This window comes from Aspergillus welwitschiae, assembly GCF_003344945.1.
Source record: "Aspergillus welwitschiae strain CBS 139.54b unplaced genomic scaffold BDQ94scaffold_33, whole genome shotgun sequence".
Taxonomy (NCBI): Eukaryota; Fungi; Ascomycota; class Eurotiomycetes; order Eurotiales; family Aspergillaceae; genus Aspergillus; species Aspergillus welwitschiae.
In genome coordinates this window covers 169,928-184,702 of record NW_020798727.1, presented here as the reverse complement: position 1 = coordinate 184,702, position 14,775 = coordinate 169,928, and the positions used below count along the sequence as shown (strand labels likewise).

Sequence of the window (14,775 nt, the reverse complement as noted above, 5' to 3'; positions counted from 1 at the left end):
GATGTCGTATCATATCGCGGTTAATCTTTGTTGATTGAATTTACCGTCGCTTTTGAATTATACAGTTCCAATTCTTATACGTTCCTCACTGGTGATTCCGTCACTGCTAGAGTGCCTAACATATGCCCCCCACGAGTCTTTGCTCAACTCGGCTTGCATACTACCTCTCCATCGATCAGCCTTCAAGCGACAGAAAGGATCCCTGAAAATATATACCAAAGATCGATAAGAAGGAAGACGCCAGTATGACTGCGCCAGACAATTCCGGTACCAAACCGGATATACTCAATGCAGAGGCGTACCAAGGAGACATATCGACTGAGGATCAGCGCAAGATTATGAAACTTGCCAGACGGCTCACAGCAGAATCGACGCGGTCTCGGCATGATGGTATGCCACCCAACCCTTTCACGACAAGCTGTGATCCGAGCTTGGATCCCAATTCTCCGAAGTTCAATGCGAGACACTGGGCAAGAACCGTACTGCACTGGTCCTCGCAAGATCCTGATCGGTTCCCACAGCGTACAGCGGGTGTGTCATTCCGAAGCCTCGGTGTCCATGGTTATGGGCGCTCAACTGCATATCAGAAGGATTTTTTGAATGCTATTATGCAGGTGGGTGATATAGTTAGCGGCTTGATTAACAGCAGGAATCGTAAGCTCCAGATTCTGAAAGATCATGATGGGCTCTTGCGCAGTGGAGAAATGCTCCTCGTTCTAGGGAGGCCTGGCAGGTGAGTCTCCAAATTTCTTGTCTACGTTTCTTTAGGGTAACATGATATGTACTTAGTGGTGTATCAACCCTGCTGAAGACAATTGCTGGTCAGACTAAAGGGCTGTCCTTGGATGACTCGACGGAATTCAACTACCAAGGTAGGGAATCTGGCCAGGGAAGACAAATACCGACAGATAGCTGATACTATACCCCATTTTCACGCATCTATAGGTATTCCATGGGACTTGATGCATCGAAAGTTTCGTGGGGACGTAACGTATCAAGCAGAAACGGACGTCCATTTCCCACATCTGACAGTTGGGCAGACCCTTCAGTATGCGGCCTTGGCAAGAACACCTCACAACCGACTACCTGGAGTTTCTCGCGAGACCTATGCAACTCACCTGCGTGATGTGGTTATGGCTATCTTTGGAATTTCCCATACGGTCAACACCAAGGTTGGCGACGACTTTATCCGCGGCGTCAGTGGCGGAGAGAGAAAGCGTGTCAGCATTGCGGAGTTGGCTCTCACACAAAGTTGTATTCAGTGCTGGGATAACAGTACTCGTGGCTTGGATAGTGCCACGGCTCTCGAATTTGTTCGGACTGTCAGACTTTCTGTCGATGTGGCGGGTACAGCAGCTGTTGTGGCATTATATCAGGCATCGCAACAGGCATATGACGTACGCATTTCTTCCCTTTTCTCTTGTGTCTTCTAACCAACTTACGTTGTTAGGTTTTTGATAAAGTTGCATTGTTATACGAGGGCCGGCAAATATACTTCGGTCCAATTGACCAAGCGAAGTCGTACTTCACAGAGCTGGGGTACGAATGTCCTGAACGGCAAACCACGGCAGACTTTCTCACGTCGCTCACGAATCCTGTCGAGAGAGTAGTCCGGTCGGGGTTCGAGAGCCGTGTTCCCCGGACCCCGGGAGAGTTTGCAAAATGTTGGGAACAGAGTGTCTTGAGAGCTAGGCTTTTAGGAGAAATATCAGACTTTGAAAGAGAGCATCCAATCGGGGGACCTATGTTGCAGAAATTTGAAAACTCCCGGAATGCTGAAAGATCTCCTTTGATGTAAGCTGGTCTGTGTGCACTGAATGAAGATGTTACTGACCCAGTATTCAGGACGAGCAACTCTCCCTACACGATCTCTGTCTTGCAACAGATAGCTTTGTGTATGCGACGGGGCTACCGCAGAATTCTTGGAGATCCTTCCTTTTTCATCGTGACGGTTCTTGGCAATTTCATCCTCTCTCTTATACTTGGCAGTGTCTTCTATCATCTGTCGGACACAAGCGCTAGCTTTACTGATCGATGTATTCTACTGTTTTTTGCTCTGCTTTTTAACGCACTCAACAGTGCTTTAGAGGTGAGTCTTCTGGCCCTTCATAAGCAACATGATGCTGACAGTGCAGATATTGGCACTGTACGCCCAGAGACCGATTGTCGAGAAGCATGCGTCTTACGCCTTTTACCATCCGATGTCGGAAGCTATGGCTTCCATGATATGCGATCTACCATGCAAAATTCTCTCTACGCTGGCCTTCAACTTACCGCTATACTACATGTCGAACCTGCGGCGAGACTCGGGTCATGTGGTAATATATCTACTATTCGCATTCTTGTCGACTTTGACAATGTCCATGATCTTCCGTACCATCGCTCAATTGACCCGTACAGTTGCGCAGGCTCTCACTCCCATTGCGCTGGGTGTTGTTGGGCTAATTGTATACACCGGTTTTGTGCTGCCCACCCGGAACATGCAAGTCTGGCTGCGTTGGCTCAACTACATCAACCCGATCGCGTACTCCTATGAAACCCTTGTGGCGAACGAATTTCATCACCGTGGATTTGTTTGTGCCAGCTTTGTTCCGTCTGGTCCGGGATATGAGAGTATTTCAGATACAGAAAGAACTTGCTCTGTGGCAGGCGCTACTTCTGCCTCGAGCGTGGTCAGTGGAGACGCATATGTAGAGGCAAATTATGGGTACTACTATTCTCATACGTGGAGGTTCGTGACCCCCGATGTCCAAGCAAAGTAGCTCGCTGGCTGACAGAAGGTTAGAAATTTCGGCATTCTTGTTGCTTTCATTTTGTTTTTCATGACTACATATCTCCTCATCGCTGAGTTTGTCAAGTTCAGTTACTCCAAAGGCGAAGTGTTGGTATTCCAGCGCAAGCATAGGGTAGCCCATATTGGCGGCGAACCTGCCAATGACGAAGAGAGCACCGTTGAAAAAGAGACAGCGGCAAGCCATAACTGCGTCGACAGTAATGAAGGGGTCGAAGAGGACCAGTCTCTCAAGTTCCGCTTTGAATCTAACACCTTGCACTGGAGAGATGTTTGTTACGATGTTCCGATCAAGGGTGAAATGCGCCGAATTGCAGACCACATTGATGGCTGGGTAACCCCAGGCACTCTTACTGCGTTGATGGTGAGTGTAATATAGCCTCCGTCAATCTAGCAATACAACTAATTTCTCGGAAAAGGGCGCTTCAGGGGCCGGGAAAACAACACTCCTAGATCTTCTAGCAAGTAGAGTGAAAACAGGCGTTGTTTCCGGCAATATCTGTGTCAACGGAACCCCGCGGGATGCATCTTTTCAGCGCAGGGTAGGCTACGTTCAACAGCAAGATGTCCATCTGGAAACCAGCACTATTCGAGAAGCCCTTCAGTTCAGCGCTCTCCTCCGCCAGCCCGCCTCTACTTCTAGGGCTGAAAAGCTCCAATACGTTGAGGAGGTGATTGATTTGCTTGAGATGAGGTCGTATGCTGATGCTGTCGTTGGTGTTCCTGGAGAGGGTCTCAACGTGGAACAGAGGAAAAGACTGACGATTGGTGTTGAACTTGCTGCAAAGCCTGATTTGCTACTGTTTCTCGATGAGCCAACGTCAGGATTGGACAGCCAGACGGCATGGTCTATATCCTTGCTGCTACGGAAGTTGTCCAACCATGGACAAGCCATATTGTGCACAATACATCAGCCCTCGGCCATTCTCTTCCAGCAATTTGACCGGCTCCTTCTCCTAGCTAAAGGCGGCCGTACCGTCTACTTTGGGCCGATCGGACCTAACTCTAAGACTCTGATCGGCTACTTTGAGCAGCATGGTGCAAGGCCCTGCGCAGATGAGGAGAATCCGGCTGAATGGATGCTGGAGGTCATCGGTGCTGCCCCAGGGAGTAGCTCAGTGCGTGACTGGCCGGTCACATGGAAAGAGAGCCGTGAATTCCAAGAAACGCGAAAAGAGCTTGGACGGCTTGAGCAGTCTGGCTCTCCTAGTCTGAAAGATGAGAGCACCCCAGTCCAGCAATATGCAGCCCCATTCTACATCCAGCTAGGTCTTTGTACAAAGCGGGTTTTCGAACAGTACTGGCGCTCTCCGTCATACATCTATGCTAAGCTGATCCTTTGCTTCGGAGCGGTACGTTCACACAAACGACCTCATTTGTCGACTTCATTTTCTGACACACTGTGTAGGCCCTGTTCATTGGTCTTTCGTTTCTCAACACGAAGGTTACGGTCCTTGGTCTCCAGCATCAGACCTTTGCTATATTCATGCTTCTTGTTATTTTTGCATTTCTTGCCTACCAGACTATGCCTAATTTTATCAAGCAGCGCAGTCTGTACGAAGTCCGTGAACGGCCAGCCAAAACATACGCTTGGTCTGCTTTTATGTTGGCCAACATCGTTGTTGACATCCCCTGGAACTCGCTTGCGGCGGTTCTGATCTTTCTCCCATTCTACTATATCATCGGGATGTATCATAACGCCGAGGAGACACATACTGTGAATGAAAGAAGCGCGCTCATGTTTCTCCTGGTTTGGTCTTTCATGATGCACTGTGGTACGTTCACGATCATGGTGGTTGCGAGCGTGGCAACTGCTGAGGTCGGGGCCACTCTAGCTCTGCTCCTCTTCTCAATGAGCTTGATATTCTGCGGGTAGGTCCAATTCCCTTGAACAGGTAATATTGTCCTCTCCCATCTAATAGTACCGTTACAGCGTCATGGCCAGCCCCGCTAGCCTCCCCGGATTCTGGATCTTCATGTATCGAGTATCCCCGATGACCTATCTCGTTAGCGGTATGCTTTCCGCGGGTCTAGCCAATACTGCAGTCCACTGCTCCGACTTGGAATTGGTTGTTGTTCAGCCTCCAGCCAATGAGACTTGTGCCAATTACCTCGCCGATTACATGGAAATCGCTGGAGGTGCCGTTTACAATCCCCAGGCAACCGCCGATTGTGAATACTGCCAGATGACCAACTCGAATGTGTATCTTGCATCGCTCTCCACATCGTATGCTGAGCGTTGGCGCAACTTCGGGCTTATGTGGGCATACATCGCGTTCAACATTTTTGCCGCATTGTTTCTGTATTGGTTTGTGCGAGTCCGAAGCGGTTCAGCCTCCTCAGTTTTTCGCCGGTTTGCCAAGACATTTTCTCGTTCTTCGCAGAGGACTTGAGTTATCATTTGGGATCGAGAGATCTCCATGATAAGTCAATTTGGGGGTTTATAGTACGTTCATCTTGGTTGATGTGTTTTGTTTTGTTGCCCTCGTGCGTGAGAATATATTCTGTGTCCCCCGTTGTGTTTTCTTCGCTTCCGTCACACGCCCCACAGTTGGGCAGACATTTCACATTTCCTGTCTACTAATTAATTTCTTGTTGTCGCGGATTTGTGATTCGTCAAGCTTTTGTACTGTTAACATTATTTACCGAATTGAGTTAATATCAATAGTAAATCAAGAGCTTCTCTTATTTTCACGAGCAGAAACTCCCCGCTATTTACCTACGGACATCCCGATTGGCGGAGTGATAAACCGCGGCCGAGGATAAGCAACCAGCCACTATCTTTGTGTTGCACTTCCTTCCTCAGCCTAATTTGCATCAAATAACTCTGGCAATTGCTGTACACAACTCTCCTAGCCCCACTACTGTAACATTGGAGTTTGAAATGTCTGTATCCAACGATCCTACTACAAAGCTCTACGATGCGGTGATCGTGGGAGCCGGACTTAGCGGCCTTCAAGCCGCGCATTCCATCCAGGCAGCAGGATTCAGCGTGTGTATCCTGGAAGCTACGGACCGAGTGGGTGGGAAGACGTTGACCGTAAAATCCAGCGAGAAGGGATACAATGATCTAGGAGCGGCTTGGGTGAATGATACGAACCAGACGGAGATTTTCAAACTTCATCAGCAGTATGGACTGGATGGGGTGGTTCAGTATACTTGTGGAGATGATATCCTCGAGTCAGGCGAGGGGGTGATCCGCAAAATACCGTATGGATTGCCATTGGTAGGTGGATTTTGAGCTTGATTGAGCTGCTGGCGGCTGATGACATTTAGACTGGGCTTCCGAAGAAATTGTTGGATATTCTCCGTATTGAGTCCTCACGGTTAGACTTGGACGATCCTACGAGTTTTCCAGGGGCCACAGAAGTGGATAATCTGACGTTCAGGGACTTTTGCGTCGAGAAGACTGGATCGGAGGATGTTATTCACATTACAGATGCTATTTCAACGGCGCTGCTTGGATTGAATAGTAACGAACTCAGTGCTTTGTATATGCTCTGCTACTTCAAAAGTGGGAGTGGGATCGACAATCTGCTGTCAGATGAGAGAGACGGAGCACAGTATCTGCGGACAAGACAAGGTAAAGCAACGATCGTCAAGCCTCTTTAGCATTAATGTGCTAACGGCGCAGGAACCCAAACCATCGCCCGGAAGATGGCAGATGAGCTCAGCCAATCGGACATTTTTCTGGGCATGCCCGTCACTTCAATCAATCAGACTGACGCTGATGCTCACTGCGTGGTCCAGACACTTGACGGAAGTTCTTTTCGCTGTCGACGCGTTATCGTGTCTATCCCTACCACCTTATACCGGAGCGTCTCCTTCCACCCCCCACTTCCACATGCAAAACAGGTATTAAGTGACCATACGATCATGGGATACTACAGTAAAGTGATCTTCATCTTCAAAGAACCATGGTGGCGCGACGCTGGACTTACCGGAATCGTCGACTGTGCGGGTGGCCCCATAACCTTTACACGGGACACGAGTGTACCCACCGATGACCAATGGTCTATCACATGCTTCATGGTGGGCAGTCGCGGACGAGCGTGGTCTAAGCTGTCAAAAGATGATCGATACAGCCAAGTGTGGGAGCAGTTTCGCCGATGTTTTGAAGAGTTCGTGGAAAACATCCCCGAGCCAGTAAATACCCTGGAGATGGAATGGAGTAAAGAGCCTTATTTCCTTGGAGCACCTTGTCCGGCTATGATACCCGGCTTACTGACTACTGCCGGGAGTGATCTAGCTGCACCGCATGGCAAAGTGCATTTTATCGGAACAGAAACGTCCACAGTGTGGCGTGGGTACATGGAGGGGGCTATTAGAGCCGGGCAGCGAGGAGGAGCCGAGGTTGTGACGGCACTGCAGGAAGACTAGTTGTCTTGGCTAGGCACACATATCCCGAAGTGTCTCTGATAAACCTTGGATCCAGCAGCGTTCCGATGAGAACCGGATCTCACAGTGGGTCAGCCACGGAGATGTCCGTGTGCTTTTCTCGGGGAATATTCGTTAGATCTACACCAGTGGGATAAAGTCAGTACCATTAAGCAACAAAGTGACGTTTACACGTGGCTAGCAGCGAAAAATTGTAGCCATGTACCTGAATGAACCGTGGACGGAGGAGTTCGTGAGTGGCTGGCTGCAGAATCCCATTGTCCCCACCAGCTCCTCCGTGATGCCCTAAATTTGGGCCGCTCCCGTGTGCCCCGTTCACCCCCTACCAATCCCGATGCATGATTTGTGGATAGTCGACGATCGACGATCGGTAAACCAGAAAAAAAAAAGCAAACACTCTATAGTTGCATTCGAATTCCAATTTCATCCCTGCCAGGGGGTAGGCCTTCCCCTAGACTCCGCAATTCGGGTTTTGCAGCTAGGCCCACAATCCAGTGCAGCTGAGAAGGAATGCAGGCCCACAGTTTAGACCGTATAGCTGAAGACAATGGATGTGATCGCCGATTTTACCTTTGGTTCATGTGATGGAGAACGTTGGGCAGAAAAAACCTTCCAATTCAACAACATAAGTATGATCGACGTGCCCTGTGTAATAATGTCAAGCATCTGCCCATCATTATCTCTACAATGCGCCTCCTCAAATCTCTACTCGTGGCTGCATCTGCCATAACCAGCTGCAATGCTCTCCCGGGGGCTCTTCACAAAAGAGGTACCAATGCCCATTCCATACAACTTCCATTCCTCAGCCCCACTGACCAATACTCCCAGACATCACCACCCAACAGCTCGACACCTTCACCTTCTGGGTGCAATATGCGGCAGCCTCCTACTGCGAACCCAACTATGCCGGCAAGGCAGGCCACAAAATAACCTGCTGGGCACAGAACTGCCCTGCAGTCGAAGCCTCCGACGCAACCATCATCACGGACTTCTCCAAGTACGCCCCTCCCCTCCCCTCCCATCAAGACAACCCTAACCAACCCCGCAGCACCACCCCCACCGACACATCAGGCTACCTAGCAGTCGACCACACGCACCGCGCCATCATCCTCGCCTTCCGCGGCAGCTACTCCATCCGCAGCTGGCTGGCGGACTTCACCTTCGTCTACACCGACCCGAACCTCTGTAGTGGGTGTGAAGCCGAACTCGGCTTCTGGAGTTCGTGGACAAACGTCCGCAAAACCATCACGCCGACACTGAACAACACCGTATCCCAATACCCGGACTATGAACTCGTTATTGTCGGCCACTCACTCGGCGCCGCCATCGCGACCCTCGCAGCAGCAGATATTCGCGAGACCGACGGGCTCAACGCAACGTTATACGCATACGCATCGCCCCGCGTAGCGAACCCCAAGCTGGCTGAGTTTATTACGAATCAGAATAAGGGGGCGAATTATCGATTTGCGCATACAGATGATCCGGTGCCCAGGGTACCGTTGGAGGTCATGGGGTATAAGCATATTAGTCCTGAGTATTGGATTAGCTCGGGGAATAACCAGAGTGTGAGTACGCAGGACGTGGTGGTGTTTCAGGATGGCGATGATAAGAGGGGGGATGTTGGGTTTCCGAATTTGTTGGACTTCGAGGCCCATCTTTGGTATTTTGAAGCCTGGGAGGTCGATGCGTGTAAGGGGGAGGGGTTGCCTTGGAAAAGGTCCAATTAATAAATGGTTGAGAGGTGAGGATTTGTGGAGTGGTGGTGGTGTTTAGGGGTTGTATGAAGTTGGATTTAAGGTGACGTATATACTTAATAGTGTGGATATAGTTTTCGATATGTAATTATTTAATGATAGTGAATATTTGTCAGGATAAAGTTCGAGATCTGCTTCAATGGGAGGTGTCACATTTGCGATGTTGCTCGTGCATTCGTCAGGTTAGCTACAATTTGTTAATAGGAGTGAAATTGAGGCTTTAGAGATATGCGATCGGCGTTTGGGATGTCCCCAACCCAGATGAGCGGGTTGTATGTACAACAATCACTCATAAGCAAGTAGTCACATTTGCACGATCGTAAATGTCCACCAGGAATTACACTTGGACTATATATCAAGTCCGACAGTGAGCGCAAAGCATAAGGACCCTGCTTATAGTCCATATAGGTATGCTCATATACAGAACATACCCACGCTACGACTCCTCGGGTGAGGAGTTGCCGGGTTCAATGTTAAAATTGACTTCGGATGGGAGGATTGCATTTTACTGTGGTTTTGGACATCGATTATGATTCTGGACGTGCATTGGAGGATAATATTTAAGTTTATGACGGATAGAATGGCGAGATAGGGCTGCTTCTGACCAGCTGGCAGAGAAATGAAAACTATGGTCAATGGGTTACTATTTTGCATAGACGTCAAGAATTGACATAACTGAACATGCTCAATTACACTTAATAGTAGTGTTCTACACAAGTATGTATACGACCATACACATATCTGCTTAAGGCCTCCTACCGAAACTCCGTTGTAACCCTCTCGCACCACTCCACAAACCTCCCCATCTCCCCCGATCCTCCCTCCCTCATCGCCCCCAGCAAATCCTCCCTCGGACCAGGATGCCACCTCCCAAATGGAATCACATACCTGCCCCCATCATCCACGGTAATCCCTTCCTCAAACCCCGCCCAAAGGAGGGTACTTACACCAACCTCCGGAGTATAGAATACCGGTTTACTAACCCACACACTCAATCTCGGCGCATTATCATAAATGGGGGTATCAATGTTCCCCGGATTCTGAGTAATGCTGACTACACCATTTGACGCAAAGGTAGAGGCAAAATGCGCCGCCAGAAACCAGTTACCGGTTTTGCTGATGGCATAGTTGGTGTTAGGGTCTGATTTTGGATCCGGGGAAGAAGTGAGGGCCGAGGACGGAACACCGCCCGTCGGAGCGAGGAACTCGACAACCATGCTGGAGGTGAAGATGACACGGACGGAGTTGGGTGGTGTAGATGGGCTTTGGGCCGTGGAAGTCAAAATAGGAGAGAGGAGGGAGGTCAGGAGGTAGGGAGCTGCGCAGTTGATGCCGATGTGGGGTTCGTAGCCTTGGGCTGTGACCTGGGTTGGGGGGAGACATGCCACGGCGGCGTTGTTGAGGAGGAGGTCTAGTCTGTTTGAGCGGGCGAGGAATGCATTTACGAAGATAGGGATAGTGCGAAGGTCGGCGAGGTCAATGGGAAGGTAGATGAGTTCGCCTGGCTGAGTTGTGGGATTGGGGGAAGTGGTGGCGGTGATGGTGTTTATGACATTGTGGGCCTTGGTTTCGTTGCGGGCGGCGATGTAAACGGTTGCTCCAGCATGGTAGAGGATGCGAGCCAATTCTAGCCCCAGACCGGAGGTGGCACCGGTGATGATCACGACGCGGCCAGTTTGGGGAGGCAGACTGTCTGCCGTGAGGGTGGGTTTGGCAGGGAATAGTTGAGGCCAGATGCGTTTGAATATCTGCATGGTGGTGGCACAGTGGGAGGTGATAATTGGGAGAAAATATTCCTTTTTCGAAAGAACGAAGCGGGATAGTCAGGCTTTTAAACATCTATTTAAAGCTAGCAGGGCCTACTAAATGCTCGGTTGCGCTGCGGTGGAGATGGCGTGGCATATACTGGTCTAGTCGATGTCGCTAACCGTTAAGCTACATGAACGGCGTGGGTGCTAAAACGCAAGGCTGCGACAAGGACCGTGCACATTAATAAGTTCTTAATCAAATTGAGCGGAAGGCAACTAGTGCTTGACATGGCGGCATGCAGCTTGGTGCATAAACCGAATACTTGCATGGAAATTTTAAGTGAGGTTATGGCTATTAAAGAGCAGTAGATACATTCATTTTCGTCATCAGATTGCGTTAAGTAGGAAGGAAAACTTGGACATTACTCCTTGGCCTTCTGCGCTGCTTCGTAACTTTGCATCAAGCACCAATATCCCGGGATATGGTCGCGCCAGATAGCTCCAAAACCCTCAATGTCGCGCCGCCAATCGCGGTGAAGTTCCCCTGCAACCGCCGCCCAATTCAGCAGCTGGCAGCCTGCTGCCGCCATGCGCTTGTGTGCTGCCTCGCGCGTATGCTCTGCAAATGTGCCCGAGGCGTCGGTCACTACGAACACCTCGTAGCCTTGCTCTATGAGGCTTAGAGCGGGGAAGGCCACGCAGATCTCAGTCAAGACACCACTGTTGTGGTTAGCGATTGCGTAAAGGTTGAAGGTACGTATAGGTATGTGGGTGGAGGTGGGTCAATGTAATAAGTAGTGGACTCACCTGATCACAATCTGCTTGCGACCAGTCTTCTTGACTTCATTAGCAAAGTCCTCATTATCCATTGCATTGATCTGTCCCGGGCGGCGGATCAGGGGTGCATCCGGGAGGTAGTCGGTGATTTCCTTTACGATGGGTCCATTGGGACCAGTATCGAAAGAGGTGGTCAACACCGCTGGAGACTTATAATACTGGGCAACTTTGGCAAGAGCCATTACGTTTTTCTGGAACTCGTGCTGTTGGAAGTCACGGACGAGCTGGATGAGTCCGGCCTGGAAGACGTTCAGAATTGTTACAATGAGACCTAGAGGGAGAAATTACCTGGTGGTCCACAAAGAGGAAGATGCATTTGTCAATGTCGAGGCGGTTGTACTTGGGCGGCATGTTTGCTGTCAATTGGATTTCCTAAACCACAAACAGAAGAACAGAGGAAGCTGAAGTAATTCTGATGGTGGCTAGAACAATAGCGCAACATCTTGCGACGGACAATCTCGGCCTATAAATGTTGAACGCGAGAGCTAGTGGGAAAGGTAAACGCCTCTCCGACGTCACCACCCATCATCGATATCCTGTGTAACATACAGACTTTGTCTAGAAGAAGCATGGACCAAATTCCAGATCGGTGTTTCCGATTAGCTCATCATTTCTCAGCATTAGAAGTCCGGGGAGAAAGACAACCCCAGATGGAGCTGAGCTTGGCACGACCATGATCAGGCTAATCAGAGGAAGCTGTCGGTTCCTGCCGACTAGGTAATACACTAAGATTGAAGCTTTTAACTTTGTCAAATTTTTTTGTTGGAGATCGGAAACTGATCGAGATCGCTCAGCCCGACTCGGGGGAGGCGGCGCATCGTTCGGCAACTGCAGATCGACCAGGAATATTGGGGCAGCTGATCGCCACCCACTTCGTCTTATCCAACCTGCTCTGAGGCTGAAGCATCCAGTGCGGGCTTATTCAGAGTTACGAGATCGGGAAGGCTGTGGGCGGGTGGGCGAACCATGGATCTTTGTTAACCCCAGGCTGGTGATGTAATTGACCAAGCTAATTTCTTCCAATATATTCACAGCAGCAGGAACACCGTGGATGGAGTCTACTAGCTCATGAAGTATGAGATCTTCAATTGAGAATGGCAGGCCTACTATTTCGTCCCCAGAATGACATTGATCCCAGCGTCAACGTCCAACAGCTATCTTGCAAGCCACATGTGCAGCCGTTCGTCGGCCGCATTGGAGGCAATCAAGGCATTGTCCTCGATCGCGCCGATCCAGATAATGCTGAATATTTGCGTAAAGTGCCAGATGCTGCTCCATTGATGAGTGCGCGAGATGCCTTTAATGTGCGCGGGTTCACCGATCTCGATCTGTGGCGTTTCGCGGTGGTGGAATGCGTTGGTAACACCCTCCCGGGTAGACATCCAAACTATGGGAGATGATAATAATTGTTCGTGATGAACTCAGGAACCATGATGCTAGCATTCATTACTGCCTGGGCGGCAGCTACTCCTGCGAATATGGCTCCCCCGACTCCCTCCACACCAGCAGGGATTTTCGCTACAACAGCCTTCCTGGGTCCCCTTGTCGGCGCCGTTACCAATTGGTTGCTCCTTACCCTCTTCATATTTTCCTTCTCGTCTGTCAGTGGTAGTCATCTTAACCCTACCATAACGCTAGCAACCTTTTTTGCGCGCCTTATTTCCTTGCCACGTATGGTTCTCTACCTCTGCGGGCAAATCCTCGGCGGTGCCCTGGCTGGGTGGATGTTACAGTCGGCGTTCGGATCCGGGCAATATTCTGTCGGTGGATGCGTTGTTGATACTGCCCTAGTTCCAGTCCGAGAAGCATTCGTGCTGGAGTTCATCTGCAGCTTGACATTGATCTTCCTGTCGTTTGGTGTTGGGTTAGACCCTAGACAGGTTAGAGTGTATGGGGCTGCGTTGTCCCCATGGTTAGTAGGAATGGTTTTGGGGGCCGTGAGTTTGGGATCGGCGTATACGCGAGAGGGATATGGAGGTGCATGTGTGCTTTTCTTCTACACACTCACTTCTAAGTGCAGTGTGCGGTCAGAGTGTCCTGAAGCTAATTCTCGTTTTCAGCGCTGAATCCGGCGAGGTGCTTCGGCGTATATGTGGGGTCATCTTTTCCGGGATACCATTGGATTCACTGGGTGAGTGATGTTAAGACGAAGTTGCCGTTTTACAAGTATATTGAGTACTCATGCAGGTTGCACCTATTGCTGCTGCCATCGGACACGGACTGGTCTACTATCTGGTGCCGCCATGGAAGGCATGATAAGACATCAGTTTACTGCTGACGCTACGAAAGCGCTACTCATCTGCAGTGAGTCCGTACATCACCTAAAGGTTGGAGCCCGGCTCGCTGACTTGAGCTTGCCAGAAAAATCCTTCCGATAGTGCTAGCACTTGGATTAAGTGCTTCCACGCACCCTTTGATGGGCGGCAAGTATGTCGCCAAATAAGCTAACTAGCTCCATCTGAGCAGGTAGCCAACACTGCGTACATCATGGATCGTCAGTCATCCAGCATTGACATTCCTGAATCTTCTGCTCGTTAAGTTGATGGTTGTTGTGAGTTATGCAACGATCTGATACAATACTAGCTGGCTTGCAAAACTTGTTCATTCAGTGTCCGGGAAATCCTTTCCGCCAGTCCTAAAACAATTGATAGGCTCGATGAATATGGCCTCCTCTACCCACACTAGTACTCTGAAAGGTAGTTGGCGCATCCATGACTCACTGGCTGCTTGTAGATGGACATATCCTATTAACGATCTGTGCGCGATCCGCGAATGGAGGACCCGACTATTCATCATGACGAGGAAACGATGTGCAAGAAGTAGAGGCAGCTTTCCTGCTTAAAGTCCTTGGATACGCTGAAGCAGGGGACGGCCGTATCAATAGTTGTCCCAGGAAAAAAGGAACACCGGCGAATGAGATACACCTGCAGTAAGAGTCTGATATGCGGAAACAAGCAAAGCAACTAGAAACCCACCAGCAGCGATCAAGTTGATATAGCCTGCGTAAAGTTAATCGTCAAAGCATCCAGTCACAGAGCCAGTATCAAGAAGAATCGAATTCCCCGAACACAACTGCACCAGTGTAGAATGGCAGACCTATCTTGATACTATGTAGCAACCGGTTCTGCCACCCCTGCCCAAAGGCGGTCAAAAAACGAACAGAATGCTGACTGGTTTTTTCGGAGGTGTACAAAAATGTATCCGTCTATATCCGTCCATATCCGTACTTTTTCTTGCGAGGTCGAGG

General features: G+C 49.8%; 6 protein-coding genes across 6 annotated transcripts; 4 read left to right on the top strand and 2 right to left on the bottom strand.

Annotated features, from left to right (window-relative positions):
- Positions 1 to 245: 245 nt before the first annotated feature.
- On the top strand, positions 246 to 5,287 carry BDQ94DRAFT_181926 (ABC-2 type transporter-domain-containing protein; the record flags this gene model as incomplete). Its single annotated transcript, XM_026774015.1, has 10 exons — positions 246 to 733; positions 790 to 872; positions 946 to 1,397; positions 1,451 to 1,794; positions 1,846 to 2,089; positions 2,136 to 2,731; positions 2,786 to 3,155; positions 3,211 to 4,143; positions 4,200 to 4,663; positions 4,725 to 5,287. 10 exons carry the CDS (start codon positions 246 to 248, stop codon positions 5,182 to 5,184), a joined length of 4,434 nt encoding a protein of 1,477 aa, XP_026622941.1. The 3' UTR covers positions 5,185 to 5,287.
- A 135-nt stretch (positions 5,288 to 5,422) lies between these two features.
- Positions 5,423 to 7,474, top strand: BDQ94DRAFT_79833 (flavin monoamine oxidase family protein). The gene is made up of 3 exons (XM_026776578.1): positions 5,423 to 6,017; positions 6,068 to 6,374; positions 6,426 to 7,474. The coding sequence occupies exons 1-3, from the start codon at positions 5,676 to 5,678 to the stop codon at positions 7,169 to 7,171; spliced, it is 1,395 nt and encodes a 464-aa protein (XP_026622940.1). The 5' UTR covers positions 5,423 to 5,675; the 3' UTR covers positions 7,172 to 7,474.
- Positions 7,475 to 7,876: 402 nt separating this feature from the next.
- Positions 7,877 to 8,916, top strand: BDQ94DRAFT_161690 (lipase family protein; the record flags this gene model as incomplete). Its single annotated transcript, XM_026769418.1, has 3 exons — positions 7,877 to 7,958; positions 8,018 to 8,186; positions 8,238 to 8,916. 3 exons carry the CDS (start codon positions 7,877 to 7,879, stop codon positions 8,914 to 8,916), a joined length of 930 nt encoding a protein of 309 aa, XP_026622939.1.
- Positions 8,917 to 9,698: 782 nt separating this feature from the next.
- BDQ94DRAFT_181925 (short-chain dehydrogenase) lies at positions 9,699 to 10,697 on the bottom strand (the record flags this gene model as incomplete). Its single annotated transcript, XM_026774014.1, has 1 exon — positions 9,699 to 10,697. One exon carries the CDS (start codon positions 10,695 to 10,697, stop codon positions 9,699 to 9,701), a length of 999 nt encoding a protein of 332 aa, XP_026622938.1.
- A 416-nt stretch (positions 10,698 to 11,113) lies between these two features.
- BDQ94DRAFT_161688 (putative isochorismatase family hydrolase) lies at positions 11,114 to 11,879 on the bottom strand (the record flags this gene model as incomplete). Its single annotated transcript, XM_026769417.1, has 3 exons — positions 11,114 to 11,411; positions 11,499 to 11,767; positions 11,817 to 11,879. The coding sequence occupies 3 exons, from the start codon at positions 11,877 to 11,879 to the stop codon at positions 11,114 to 11,116; spliced, it is 630 nt and encodes a 209-aa protein (XP_026622937.1).
- Positions 11,880 to 12,622: 743 nt separating this feature from the next.
- On the top strand, positions 12,623 to 14,066 carry BDQ94DRAFT_173405 (aquaporin-like protein; the record flags this gene model as incomplete). The annotated part of the gene is made up of 7 exons (XM_026772145.1): positions 12,623 to 12,887; positions 12,954 to 13,505; positions 13,589 to 13,659; positions 13,716 to 13,763; positions 13,818 to 13,832; positions 13,890 to 13,955; positions 13,995 to 14,066. 7 exons carry the CDS (start codon positions 12,623 to 12,625, stop codon positions 14,064 to 14,066), a joined length of 1,089 nt encoding a protein of 362 aa, XP_026622936.1.
- Between the last annotated feature and the right edge of the window lie 709 nt (positions 14,067 to 14,775).